This window comes from Furipterus horrens, unplaced genomic scaffold, assembly GCF_987537825.1.
Source record: "Furipterus horrens unplaced genomic scaffold, mFurHor1.1.pri manual_scaffold_2, whole genome shotgun sequence".
Classification (NCBI taxonomy): Eukaryota; Metazoa; Chordata; class Mammalia; order Chiroptera; family Furipteridae; genus Furipterus; species Furipterus horrens.
Window position 1 is genome coordinate 183,722,036 of NW_028327172.1, and position 13,697 is coordinate 183,735,732.

At 40.9% G+C, this 13,697-nt stretch overlaps 1 protein-coding gene across 1 annotated transcript; it reads right to left on the reverse strand.

Annotated features, from left to right (window-relative positions):
• Positions 1-715: 715 nt before the first annotated feature.
• On the reverse strand, positions 716-12,687 carry ARL9 (ARF like GTPase 9). The gene is made up of 4 exons (XM_090268159.1): positions 12,376-12,687; positions 8,913-9,075; positions 7,292-7,467; positions 716-1,002 (listed from the first exon to the last, which is right to left on the reverse strand). The coding sequence occupies exons 1-4, from the start codon at positions 12,607-12,609 to the stop codon at positions 823-825; spliced, it is 753 nt and encodes a 250-aa protein (XP_090124285.1). The 5' UTR covers positions 12,610-12,687; the 3' UTR covers positions 716-822.
• Between the last annotated feature and the right edge of the window lie 1,010 nt (positions 12,688-13,697).

Here is a 13,697-nt window from a genome sequence, read left to right on the forward strand (position 1 = left end):
TGTTTCTCCAATCTCGAGGGCAGCGGCTTGCCCTGTGCTTTCATCTCTCTTATGGATCCTAGAAGAGTTGTTGATTTTTCAGTCTGTTTCAGCTTTTTACTTTGGTTAGAACAGTGGAGGCTTCCAAGCTTCTTACTTCCTGGATTGGAAACTAGGAATTCTTTTTTATTTTTTCAATCAAGACAATAGACTGAAAGTTTATACTGTATCTGTAGGTAAAGTGTTACTTCTCTTACAAAATACTCCTAGTAAGGAAAGCTTATATATAAAAGAAAAATGTGAAAAAATTTAAAAACAAATCCTCACAATGTTCCTCATCGACTATAATAGGCTCCTAAAAGAAGCCTTTCCTAAGTGTTTCTGAATGCTATTAATTTGTATTTTTATGTGGGTTTAATAGTGCTTATTTTTCTCATTGTACTATCCCAATATGTCTTTTCCTACAGTGTCAAACACGCATACTTAAAGGAAAGACACCTGGATTTTTACTTGAGAAGAGAAAAACTTATAAAATGTTTTAACATAAATATCATGTTATTGAAAAGCTACAAATGGGATAAATGCTTACTAATGTTCACTTTTATTCTGTTGCTTAAAACTCCAAATTTCCCCAAATACATTGTTACCAATACTTTTAAAGTTCAAAATCTAAATAAAGAGATGCTCTTAATCAATTAACATTCTCTTTGTATATATACCATGCATTGAAAAAATAGAAAATGTCTTATTTTTTATTTGAAAGTGTAAACCTTTGGCTTCAACTGCCACTCAACTCTCCCCGGTGATATTTAGATTGTGAGTTGAATGGTGGGCCTGGCCTGGTCACTGCACATCCGCAGCCAGGTGTGCAATCAAGTCTTTGGCATCTTGCATGGTAGAAGGTATTTCTGAGCCATTCTCAGTCACCTGGGTCCCAAACAAGAACATCTTCCTGTGATTTCCCACTTCAGACAATGCCAAAGCTTCATGGATATCTGTAATGTGATAGGCTGCTTTAAGATCCTTCACCAAGAATGAAAAAAGAAAAAAATTGGTTATTTTGCATTTATTGCTCTCAATGACCCCCACATTCATTTTAATACAGAGGATATTGTGACCCCATTATTATGACCGAAGTGGTTGTTTGAATATAAAGATTTTCATCAGAATTAAACAAGTATTTGAGTTATAAAAAATTTTTTTTTCAGAATGAAGTTAAACCAATATAATACCTTAATCAATTTTCTAAATAGTGCTGTTTCTAACCTTTTCTATTATCCTTTTTATTTCCCCCAAGCTTATATTTAATAGGATCAGAGAAGAAATGAGATGTCCGGTCAAGATGGAGGCATAGGTAAACACAGCTGCCTCCTCGCACAACCACAGCAAAAATGACAACTAGACTACAAAAAAAAAAAAAAAAAAAAAAAAAAAATATATATATATATATATATATATATATATATATATATATATATATCACCCAGAATCACCAGAAAATCAAGCTGTATGGAAGTCCAACAATCAAGGAATTAAACGCTCACATTATCTAGACAGGCAGGAGGGGCGGAGACGCACAGAGATGTGGAACAGGTGATCCCACACCCATGTGTGGCAGATAAAAATCGGTAGGGAGACCTCAGGAGTAAGGAATCCCAGCCCCACACCAGGTGCCCTAGCCCAGGGTTCCAGTGCCAGAGTGATGTCTCCATAACTTCTGACTGAAAAAACCAGTGGGGGTTGGGACAGTGGAAGAAACTGCGGGATTCTCAGGAGTCTCGTCTTAAAGGACCTGCAATAGACTTAGGACTTAGGAAGACTCACTCCCTCTGGGCTCCAGCACCAGGACAGCAGCTGAAAGGACACCAGTGTCCTATAGGGAGAAATTAAAGTGTCTGGCATCAGGGCAAGTGGTGGGGGACAGCTTCTTCCTGGACAAAACTCCAGAGGCCAGGCAGTAGCATTGTTTCCTTTCTGAGCACCTGCCCCACCACAGAGTCACAGAGTGATGACATCATATCAAAGACTCCATCAATCTGGTTCACATGGGTTGTTCGCCCTGGCAATTACCTAAGGCTCCACCCCAACCAAGTTAATGGTCAAAGCAGCTGAAACAAACACAGGGAGGCTGCCAAAATGAGGAGACAAAGAAATATGGCCCAAATGAAAGAACAGATCAAAACTCTAGAAAGAAAACTAAACAAAATGGAGATAAGCAATCTATCAGATGCAGAGTTCAAAATGCTGGTTATTAGGATGAACAAGGAAATCACTGAGTACTTCAACAGCATAAAAAAGACCCAGGCAGAAAAGCAGGTTACACTAAGTGAAATAAAGAAAAATTCAAAGGGAGCCGAGCCAACAGTGGAGTGGATGAAGCTGAGAATCAAATCAATGATTTGGAACATAAGAAAGAAAAACATTCAATCAAAACAGCAAGAAGAAAAAACAATTAAAACAACAACAAGGATAGGCTAAGGAGCCTCTGGGACAACTTCAAACATACCAACATTTGAATCTTAGGGGTGCCAGAAGGAGAAGAGGAAGAGCAAGAAGTTGAAAACCTATTTGAAAAAATAATAAAAGAAAACTTCCCTAATTTGGTGAAGGAAATAGACATACAAGTCCAGGAAGCACAGAGAATCCCATACAAGATGGATCCAGAGAGGACCACACCGAGACACATCATAATTAAAATGCCAAAGGTTCAAGATAGAGAATCTTAAAAACAGCAAGAGAAAAGCAGATAGTTACCTGCAAAGGAGTTTCCATAAGACTGTCAGCTTATTTCTCAAAAGAAACTTTATAAGCTAGAAAGTGATGAAAAGCAAGGACCTACAACCTAGATTACTCTATCCAGCAAAACTAGCATTTACAATAGAAGGGCAGATAAAGTGCTTCCCAGACAAGGGAAAGCTGAAGGAGTTCATCATCACCAAGGCATTATTATATGAAATGTTAAAGGGACTTATTTAAGAAAAAGATCAAAACAATGAACATCAAAATGGCAATAAATTCACAACTATAAACAATTGACTCTAAAAAGCAAACTAAGCAAACAAGCAGAACAGAAATAGAATCATAGATATGGAGATCATTTGGAGGGTTATCAGTTGGGGGGGGAGGGAAGGGGGAGAATGTGGGAAAACGTGCAGGAATTCAGAAGTACAAATTGGTGGTTATAGAATAGACAGGGGGATGTTAAGAACAGTATAGGAAATGGAGTAGCCAAAGAACTTATTATATGCATGACCCATGGACATGAACTAAGGGGGGGATTACCAGAGGGAATGGGGGTAGAGGGAGACAAAGGGAGAAAAATTGGGACAACTGTACTAGCATAAGGAATAAAATATATTTTGAAAAAAGAAAGGAAAAAAGAAAATTGGGTAACATACTTCAACCTATAGAAAATCTGTGCTCTAGCAGAGAAGTGGCAAGAACATTAACCAGATTGACCCTGCCATGGAGACTGCATGGCTTCAAGTTCCCTTTTAAATTAATTTCAAATTGAAGGTAGTGACGTGAAGTAAGGATTGAAAGCTCTTTGCAATCATTTGTAATTATCTATGGCATTTAAACATGTTCATTAACTTATTCTCTTAACCCTGACAACAGTTGTCTTTGATCATGTTCTGTACTTCGACAAAAATCTATCTTCTGCATGTCAGAGCTGTGTTACTGGTGGAGGATAAATATTTTTATTTTTATTTTTTTGTGGAGGTATTATTTGGCATGGAGCTATATTTATCTGGAGGTAGTATAGAGGATCATGTCATTAGAGAGTTAAAGGATATATAAGATAAAATCCAGAAACTTTTTGGTTAGTGCCTAGGTTGAGTCTGGTGTCATAATATTTAATGTACTAATTTGTAGAAGATTTTTTTTCTAAGTGATATTTCAGGAGAATTCTAGTGGTTGAGAGGCACTGAATTCCTTGTGCCAGGGTATTTCCATATGTAGTGGTGAGCATGGGAGGAGAAGCATGATTCGGGATTTGGGCTTCTTCTCTCATGTCCTTTTAATAAAAACAAGCTACCTTGGTAGAGAAAAATATATATTTAATAGGATCAATTATTTTAAATTTATCTTTAATTGAAATTTCATTCATTATTGGTTTTTGTCCATATCGTGTTTTACTGGTTATAGCATTTGCCACTGAGTTTTCTTTCGAGACCTTTATTTCTCAACCAAAAAAATTTGGATCAAATTTTGGGAGGATGACAGAGAAAGGAGCAGGGAGGGAGTGGATTTAGAAAATAAAGTGACAGGAGAAGGAAGCGAAGAGGACAGACAGGTGGAGGGAACAGGACAAGCACAAGATGGTGATATAGGGAGGCTTAAAGGAGGGAAACCCACAAAGAGAAGCAGCAAGAGAAGAGATTAAAATGAGACAGAAAGCCTGTGCTGCTGCGGCATGGCAAGGTCACAACTTCTTGAGGTCAAAACGGCAAGGTCAAAATGTTACTTTGCCTCTCACACATCAATAATTATTTATGCAAATAACCTCTGGTATCCCCTTCTCTAAACATGCACACAGATTTCAGCTAGTTTATAAGCCCTTTGCAAAAGTTGTAAGCATTTTCACTTTTAAACTGCATTTGTAATTGGCTTTTTGTTGTTTCGTAGTGTTCTCCTAACCTTTAGGGGATCATTTTTTAATTTCTGGAAATAATCCAATATTGTTATTTTTTTCTTGTGCCAATATGAGCCTATCAGATTCCATCACTAGGGGCCTGTGAGGCTTTTCCTGATATGTTGTACTTGGTATCTGGCTGGAGTTGATTACCTCTCTGGATGTCAGTCATCCCAATATATTGCCTGTCTGACTCCTGAACTCATTTAGCCTTAGAGCCTGCAGTGACTTTTGTAACAGTGTTAATGGGTCTAGTGACATGTGGATGATGTATCAAGTTAATAAATTCACTAATGGAATTGGAGAGGAAATAAATAGGAGAAGGAGGGTGTTGGATGGGAGGAGGGGCTCCTTGTAATGACAAAAGCCTATCAGGGATAATTCTGCTATGAACATGGGTATACAAATATCTGTTCACTTCCTGCTTTCAATTTTTTTCAGTTGCTGAATCATATGGAAATTGTATTTTTAATTTTTTTTTCAGATTTAATGTGTTTTATTGATTAAAATATTACATTTGTGCCAATTTCCCTTCCCTCTGCTCCCCTCCACCCGGTAGCCCCCCTCCCTCCAGTTGTCCCCCCCTTTTAGATTATGTCCATTAGTTGTGCATACAGTTCCTCCCAACCTCTCTCCGTCTATTCCATTCCCTCCTACCTTGATCCCGAATTCCTATATCATCTCCCTCCCTTTCCCCATTCCCCCTCCCTGTTGACCTCCCCCCAATATGCTTCCCGTACCCACAGTTCCTTCTCCACTCTCGTTGCCTATTTAGTTTGCCTTTGTTTCATCTCCCTAGCTTCTGTTTTTTTAAACCAGTCCCTTTAACATCTCATATAACAGTGGTTTGGATCTAATGAACTCTTTCAGTTTTATTTTGTCCTGGAAACACTTTCTCTGTCCTTCTATTCTGAATGACAATTTCGCTGGGTAGAGTATTCGTGGTTGTAGGTTCTGGATTTTCATTACTTTGAATATTTCTTGCCAGTCTCTTCTTGCCTGTAGGGTTTCCCTTGAGAAGTCAGCTGATAGTCTAATTGGGACCCCTTTGTACATAATTCTTTTCTTCTCTCTTGCTGCTTTTAAGATTCTCTCTTTATCTTTAATTTTTGACATTTTGATTATAATGTGTCTTGGAGTGGTTCTCCCTGGGTCCAGTCTCTTGGGAACTCTCCTTGCTTCCTGGACCTGCAAGTCTATTCCCTTCCCCAAGTCTGGGAAGTTCTCCTTTATTATATTTTCACTCAATTTTTCAAGTTCTAGTTCATCTTCCTCATTCTCTGGCAAACCAATGATTCTTATGTTGGGCCTTTTATAGCTGTCCCAGAGGTTTCTGATCCTTTCATTGTTGCTTCCCATTTCCTCTCTCTGCATTGGTTGACTGCTTGTTCCTTCTCCATATTCCAGTTTGTTGAAATGAACTCTGGATTTTATTTCCTTTCCTTCTGTCTCGTATGCGGTTTTGTTCCTTTCGTTATGAAAGTTTTTCGCTTCTTTCATATCTTTTTCCTGCTCTTTTGTGAATTCTGTAAGCCATCTGTTAACAATGGCCCAGAACTGAGCCTCTGACAGGTTTCTTATCTGTTCATCTGTCAGGTTCTCTATCTGCTGTCTGCTGAGTTGTGTTACCGGGATTTCTATAGTTGTCTGCCTCATTTTGACAGATGCGTTTTGTTTTCTTGGGCTGGCTGTCGGGGGCAGTGCCTGTGTACGCGTCACAAATCAGCGACCGGCCGGCGCCTGCCTGTCCGCGACCTATTTCGCAGCCCTGTGGTGCTTTCTTTGGGGGCGGGGGTCCAAGATGGGTTCGCACAGTTATTCAGCTAGGAGACTGGGATCCGTCCTCCCGCCCCCCTGGGCCTCACTGTTCAAGGCGATGCTGCGGCCGCTCTCCCCAGCGCCGGAGTCGCGCACCGGCAGAGGCTTGGCGGCAGCTGGGATTCCTCGCCGGGGTCGCGCACCGCCAGGGGCTTGACGGATCCGGGATTCCTCGCCGCCCTGCCGTTGTCCAGGTGCGACCGCAAACAGCACTGCCCTCTTTAACTCTTACCTGCCCAAATGGCACCGCTGGTTTATAACTTCATATGTTGGACTTCCGTGTAGTTTTATTTTCTGGAATTTCTAGTTATCCTTTGTTTTGAAGTAGTTGTATTCCTCTCTAGTTGTAGAGGGAGACCTAGCGTGTCCGTCTAAGCCTCCATCTTGGCCGGAAGTCCTGTATTTTTAATTTTTTAAGGAACTGCAATACTGTTTTCCATACTAGCTAGACCATTTTACATTCCCACCAATAATACACAGCATTCCATTTCTTCATGGATGTTTACTATTTTTAATGTATGCGTATGAATTAAATTCAGGTCTAATTGATCTAAAACAATTTCTTTATACAGGTAGACACAAATATTTTGTTGAAATCAATAATCAGTAAATGCTTATTGAATTAAATTTAACACACATTTGTTAGATTCCTACTGTGCCCAAGGTATTATAAGGGACAGAAAGATAAATACTGGTCTCTGCTTTCAAGGTTTTTAAAATCCAGTAGATCTAGTAAGTATAAATCGAACTGATTATACAGCATATTGTTTAATATCTACTTGTTAAAAGAAGACATTCCTATTCTTTGTATTAATGATAAAACTATTGAGTACAAATTCTATTTGTACAGATTTTCACCTGTTTGTTTGCAAATACAACCAGAGGGATGATTGGGTTTGCTTCAGTTAGTTGATGAAGGTGTTTCTTGGCTTCAGGTAATCTGTTGTGATCTGCTGAATCTACCACAAAGATCAGCAGTGTTCCCCTGGACACGTATGCTTCCCAATAGGAACGGAAAGGTTCACTGCCACCAACTACAAAGAGGAGAAGGAAAAGAAGACACACCAAAAAATCACAGATGCATCCACCAAGAGGGGCAGGAAAGGCACATTTAGATAATTTCTGAACACCAGAGAAGTGTCCTTATACCCCTGTGTTAGAGTGTATCAGTTGAGAACAACCAGAGAGATGTGCATTTTAACATTTGGATATAGCTCCAATTGTCTAAATAGACAATTTTATATTGTCCAATAAATTGAACTTGCTGGTTTTGTTCAAATTTTGTGCCTTTGCAGATTTTTTCTCCTTTGTCCTATTAATAATTGACAAAGATATGTTGAAATCCCTCACTCCAATCGTAGATCTGTCCATTTCTCCCCTAGTTGGGTCCTTCCTTCCTTCCTCCCTTCCTTTTCATTTTTTTATATTGTGAAGCTATTTTTTTAAGCTATGTATTTGGTCAAAATAATTATTCCTTCCATAGCTTCTGGGCAAACTGAAACCTCTATTCCTAATAATTCTTTTTCTTAAAGATTTGCTTGCATGTTTACCAATTTCTCTGCTCACCATTTTCTCTTCATAACAGGAGAAAAGCAAAGTTAGAAAGGTGATTGCAGTAATCTTAAGTAGGAGGTGACAGAGGTTCCAACTCAGATAAGGGTAGTGGGAAAAGATGTAACTGATGAACTTAAGATTTGTTTTAGAGGTAGAAAAATTCATAGTGTTTTACTGGAGGTGGGGATACAGAAGGAGAAAACAAGGGTGACTCCTGGTTTTCTGCCTTGAGCAACTTGCTGGGTGCTGACCAGTGGGTTATAAGGAAAGCAAATGATACAGAGATATATCAAGCATTTTGTTTGACCATGTTAGGTTCAAGAGGCCAATGAGACAGCCAGGTGGAGATCTCAGGTGACATTTGGATATGTTTGGGCTGGATAATTTGTGGCTCATTAGCATATAGGTGGTACTTAATACCAAGAGGATGGATGAAGTCATTCAAGGAAAGAGTGTAAAGAGAAGATAAAAGGATCTGATGAAACTTTGGGGAACAGCAATATTTAGAACAGCGGTGACTCTAGAATAACTATAGAGTAGGGACTTTGGACTGCCATCGTTTACAAGAAGAGGTTTGGGCTTGTCTGGAGGCGCAGTTGCAGAGAAGGAAAGCACACTGAATTTACTTAGACTGCATGTTTATTTGGGGTAATAAGGGAGGAGGGAGGCTGTTACAGGAGGGCATATAAAGCCTTCCTCTCAACTCCCCTTATTACCACCATTGTAAAAAGGAGAAAATTTAAAAGAACATAAAGTGACTTTCCCCACAGTTCACCCTAGTATTAAACTACACATGCTTTCTAAATATCTAGGAAAGTCTGACCTAGTGATACTTTTCACAAGGACCCAATGCTGGTAATATTATGTCTGGCTTAAGGTATAACAAAAGGAAGCTATCCTGTAACTTGAGAGAAAGAGGGCTTACTCTCCAGGAACTCCATCTGGCTGTCTCCAGTGCTGATGCACACTTCGTTGAAACCTTGGGTAGGTGCCTCGCTGTGCTGGACTCTGTTTAAAGCTAGAGAGTGGAGAACACTGGTCTTTCCTGCTCCATCGAGGCCCAACACTAGGATATGACTATTTTTCTCCTGTGAAACAAAAGATAAATCAATAAACCTATGCTATCAGGGCCTTGTGTTCCTGGTCCATGGCAGGGTGCCTGCCTGTGGTAAGACCCAATAATATTTGTGGAATTGTAAACCAGAAGAAAACTCCACAAACATTTACTACATCTGGAACAAACTGTACCAAAAAGCTGTATTTTATCAGTTATGTGATGTTAATCACACATTCCCTCTCATCCCTCAACTCCTGGTCAATCATCAAATAAATACTATATATTTATATCAGGATTTGGGGAGGTGTCAGCGATCACAGGGCCAATTTTCAGATTTCAATTTAAATTCAGTTTGTTGTTTGGGATCTTGGTACCTCCATGGTGCCTCCAGTACTGATTCTGCCATTCATCATATAAGAATCTATGGTCTCATTAATTTGCCTTATCTTCTCAAATGGATCATTAGATTAAAGGCTCTTAGGGCAAGGTTCCCCTTTTATACTTTTAAATATAAGTATCACAATTAAATAAAAAGGCTAAGATTATAGAAATTGTTAAACCAGTTCCAATCACAAATAAGCATTTAATTGTTGACATTATTATAGATGTCCCCTATTTTCCCCCTCTTAGCCCACCTCTACCCAGACCCTGCCACCCCTCTTCCCCAGGCCTTCACTGCACTATAGTCTGTGTCTGTGGGTTAGGCAAATATGTTCTTTGGCTAATCTCTTCACCTTTTACCAGCCCCTCCCCTCTGAGACCTGTCAGTCTGTTCCATGTATCTATGCCTCTGGTTTTTTTTGTTGTTGTTGTTCATTAGTTTATTTTGTTTATTAGATTCCACATATAAGTGAGATCATATGGTATTTGTCTTTTTCTGACTGGCTTATTTCACTTTGCATAATCATCTCCAGAAAAATGAGCATTTATTTTAAAACCTGGTATTAAAACCTTTTAAACTAGATGTAAACTTTAGAGAGAAGCATTGCACCAACTTATTAGCCTTAAAAATTTTTATGACAAATGAGAAACAAAAAGAGCAGGCTGGTATGAAGAAAGAAATAGAAAGTTCAGGGTTCTCAGAAAGGTGGCCTTTAGGATATAAACTTCAATGTAAATAGTAATAAATGAGCAACAATACAGCCAGACTGCTCACAGAAAATTGTTTCCCAAATAGCCTACTAAAGGGGTTTCTCATGCACAAAACACACTAGTTTTAAAAATAACAATAATCTTATACATTTTTGCTTGAACACTAAAAGTTGACTGGATCTCTGGTTAAAAAGAAAAGGGGGAGGGATCCAAAACAGCACTAGAATGTCTATCCCACCTCTTAAAAAAAAAATCTATGTACAAGTAAAATGTTTTAGGGTCTGGTCTAATAGAGAGAGCATGCTTTATGAAGACTGTCTAGAGAATAACAGCATTTGAAAAAGTATACGTTTGTTTTTGGAGTGATTTCTTGATGGCTTTTAAAGCAAATGGTATTTCCATAAATGTTTCCTACCTCTATCCCAACCTCCTTCCCCATTCCTTCCCATCTGCACCTAAATGTTATAATGTCATTTTGGGAGTGTGATGGTAAGAAAGAGTGACTTGATGTACAAAGGAGGCTTTAAAGCAATCCTTTAAAGCAATAGTGGTACCAAGTTATGGCTGCAAGGTGTGGATTGTGTCCCTCTCATTACCTCCACCAATGGCCCTACTCAGGCTATCCCAATATTTCATCAATTTCAAAATAAACTTTTTTTTTCACATTTTAATGTCTCTAAAATGAGAATTTTACAATCCATGGTATGTCTTACTTTGGTTGGAAACTTTTTTTTCCCCTCTTAGTGGTATCTAAAATAATGGCCTCTTAGATGCTGTGAAATACTGTGAGTAAAAACAGTTCCCACCTTGGCCAGTGTGGCTCAGTTGGTTGGGCACGTCCTGCAAAGCAAAGGGTTGTGGGTTTGGTTCTTGGTTGGGGGATATGTCTGGGTTGCAGGTTCAGTCCCTGGTTGGGGCTCCTAGGAGGGGAAACTGCTCGATGTTTTTGTCACATCAATATTTCTTTCCCTCTTTCTCCCTCCCTTCCCCTCTCTCTAAAAATAAATAAAATCTTAGGCAAACAAAACCAGTTCCCTATTCCCTTTCTGACCACATCATTCGCCCTAAGTTCACCCTATCTAGAAATTTGACAGGCACTGATGCTTTATATTCTGCTTACTTTTTAGTCTAAAATACATGCTTCCTCGTGTTTATAATCTCTTAAGGAAATCTGGTATTATTGTAAAGCAAGAGTTCAGACACAAAATGTGATTCTAAACACAACTGTTTCTTGTCAAAAATTATTCCTTTAACCATGTGTGGTTCTACGTAGTCTGCGTTTTTCGAGAGACTGAATCTCCATGAATAATTCACGTTGTTCAGAACCAGAAAGCAGCTCTGAGCCCAGGAACTCTAGGGGCAGAGCCCACTAAGCTGATCCAAACAATACGTGATTTTTCTTTCTTCCCCAACCAAGTCCCAATTTTTAAATTGTGGTAAAATACACACAAAAAATGTATCATCTTAACCATTTCTAAGCGTACAGTTCAGTCGTATGAAATACATTCATTCATAATGTTGCGCAACCATCGCCACCATCCATCTCCAGGTCTCTCTTCACCTTGTAAAACAAACTCCGTCCTCATGAAATACTCCCTTGTCCCTTTCCCCAGGCACTGGAAACCAGCACTCTACTCTCCGTCTCTGGTTTTGCTTACTCTAGGTACCTCATATAAATAGACTCATAGATATTTGTCTTTTTGCGACTACAATGCCTGGTTTCTGAAGCCTCTCAGTTAAACCTTTGTGACTCTCCCTTCTGGACGCTGGTGGTCTGAAAACAATGGCAGCTACAGAAAAACTCCAAAATATATCTGGTACAAATTCAGGAACCCCGCACCTTCCACCAAAGAACTTATAATCAACAGAAAAGCCTCGGATAGAGAGCCTGTGCGCCGCGAGGGCTCAGGGCGGGTTTCTGTGTTGTGGGCGGTCCGTGACCTAGCTCTGAGGGCTGGACAGAGATGCAGCCGGAGGCGGCCAGGAACCAGCGTCTCTTCCTCCACACGAGACCTGATGGGGGCTAGGGGTGAGGGTGGGCAGGGGGCCAGAGAGAAGGGGCCGACAATCAGTCAGTCGTTGGAAGCTTGACACATTTCCTTCCATCCAGGTAAAAAGCCCCCGGACGGGACCCAATTCCTTTGGTATAGGTCGGGCCTGGGACGTAACAGTGCTGGCGCTCACGCCGGAACGCCGGACAATGGCCTCGGGGAGGGGGTCCGAGGCCCCAGTCTCTTACCGGCGGTTCCACAAGGGGGTTTGCCAAGACGCTGTTGTTGTGCTCTTTCTCTTCTTTTCCCTTCAATTGTTCCTTCTCTGTCTCCCGCTCTTTCCTTTTTCCCTCCTCCTTCCCTTTCTCATTCCCCTTCTCCACCTCCTTCCTTTTCTCTTTTTCCTCCTTTCCTTTTCCCCGAATTTTCTCTTTCTCTGGTTCCTTTCCCTTCTCTTTCTTCTTCACTTTCCCCCTCTCCATCTTCAGTTCCCGTTCCCGTCCCCCTTGTGCGCCCAGCGTGCAGGAGTATCCGCCGGTAGGTGTGGCCCCTGCAGGGGGCGGGGCGGGGCGGGGCGCGCAGGCAGAGACGTAGGTCCCCGTAGGTCCCCGTGGCGTAACCTCACTCGCAGTCGCTGTGGCTGCAGCCAGTCCTAGGGCGTGTAGGCTGCCACCGGGCATCCTGTGCTAGTTCTCACGGGCTGCGGGATGCACATTCACCAAACCCGAGAGCGGAAGGCGGACTGACGAGGGTAAGGGGGGGGGGCAGCCCAGCCAAAGGGACCCTGAAAACCCAGCACGGCTGCTCCTCAATGCAGGAAAGGACGTCCCCAGCTGCCACTTCTTAAGGAAGGCGTACTACGGCGCGATCTCCTTGGGCTAGGCGGGGTATCTCAGAAAGGACTTCCCCACGGGATGGGATGTAAGCGTCTCACCTCCCCGGAATCACTCCGCAGCCCACCCAGCTCACGGGTCTCCCACCGGGTGAACCCTGAGGGGTCGGAGTACTGAGCGTCCCCAGAGGATTCCCTGCCTCCCCCGTTAGTAATCACAAGCCCGGAAAGCGAAGTCGGGTACCTCCCTGCCCTCCAGCCCGCCTCAACTTGTACTGCTTAGGAGAAAATAGAGGAAAATGAATGGTCCCCTTATTTTAAATTCTTCTATTTCGCTTTAAAATTTTCTCAATTAAATTAGTAGTCTGCCAGGATCATGGATACTAGTAATGCAGGGTATTAAAAAACAACTCAAGAAAAATTATTTGTTGCCTCCAATGATCTAATATGCAACATATCAGGGAACCCACAGGGCTTTTCAAAGGTTATGTGATGTTGCTTAAACTGAGACGTATATGAATGGTTCTTTTATTTTGTTAAATTGGACCCTAGTATATTTCACAAACTAACAAAATTATCTCACTGCAATAAATTGACTTTTCTTCATCAGATGTTTCAGATAGGCTTGTAAGGAACACTAAATAAATGGCAGTATCCAGATGGCTGGAGTTATGCAACAGTTTTTAAGGTTAGCAGTTTCCAAGAAGTCTTAAAAATGTTGTGCTGAATAACTTTAAT

Excerpts from the sequence above, each read along its gene's own strand:
- ARL9 (XM_090268159.1), bottom strand. The coding sequence starts at position 12,609 with ATGGAGAGGGGGAAAGTGAAGAAGAAAGAGAAGGGAAAGGAACCAGAG. Across the intron at positions 9,076-12,375 it reads ACCCCCTTGTGGAACCGCCG|GAGAAAAATAGTCATATCCT; the intron begins GTAAGAGACTGG and ends TTTGTTTCACAG. Across the intron at positions 7,468-8,912 it reads CCAGATGGAGTTCCTGGAGA|TTGGTGGCAGTGAACCTTTC; the intron begins GTAAGCCCTCTT and ends TCCTCTTTGTAG.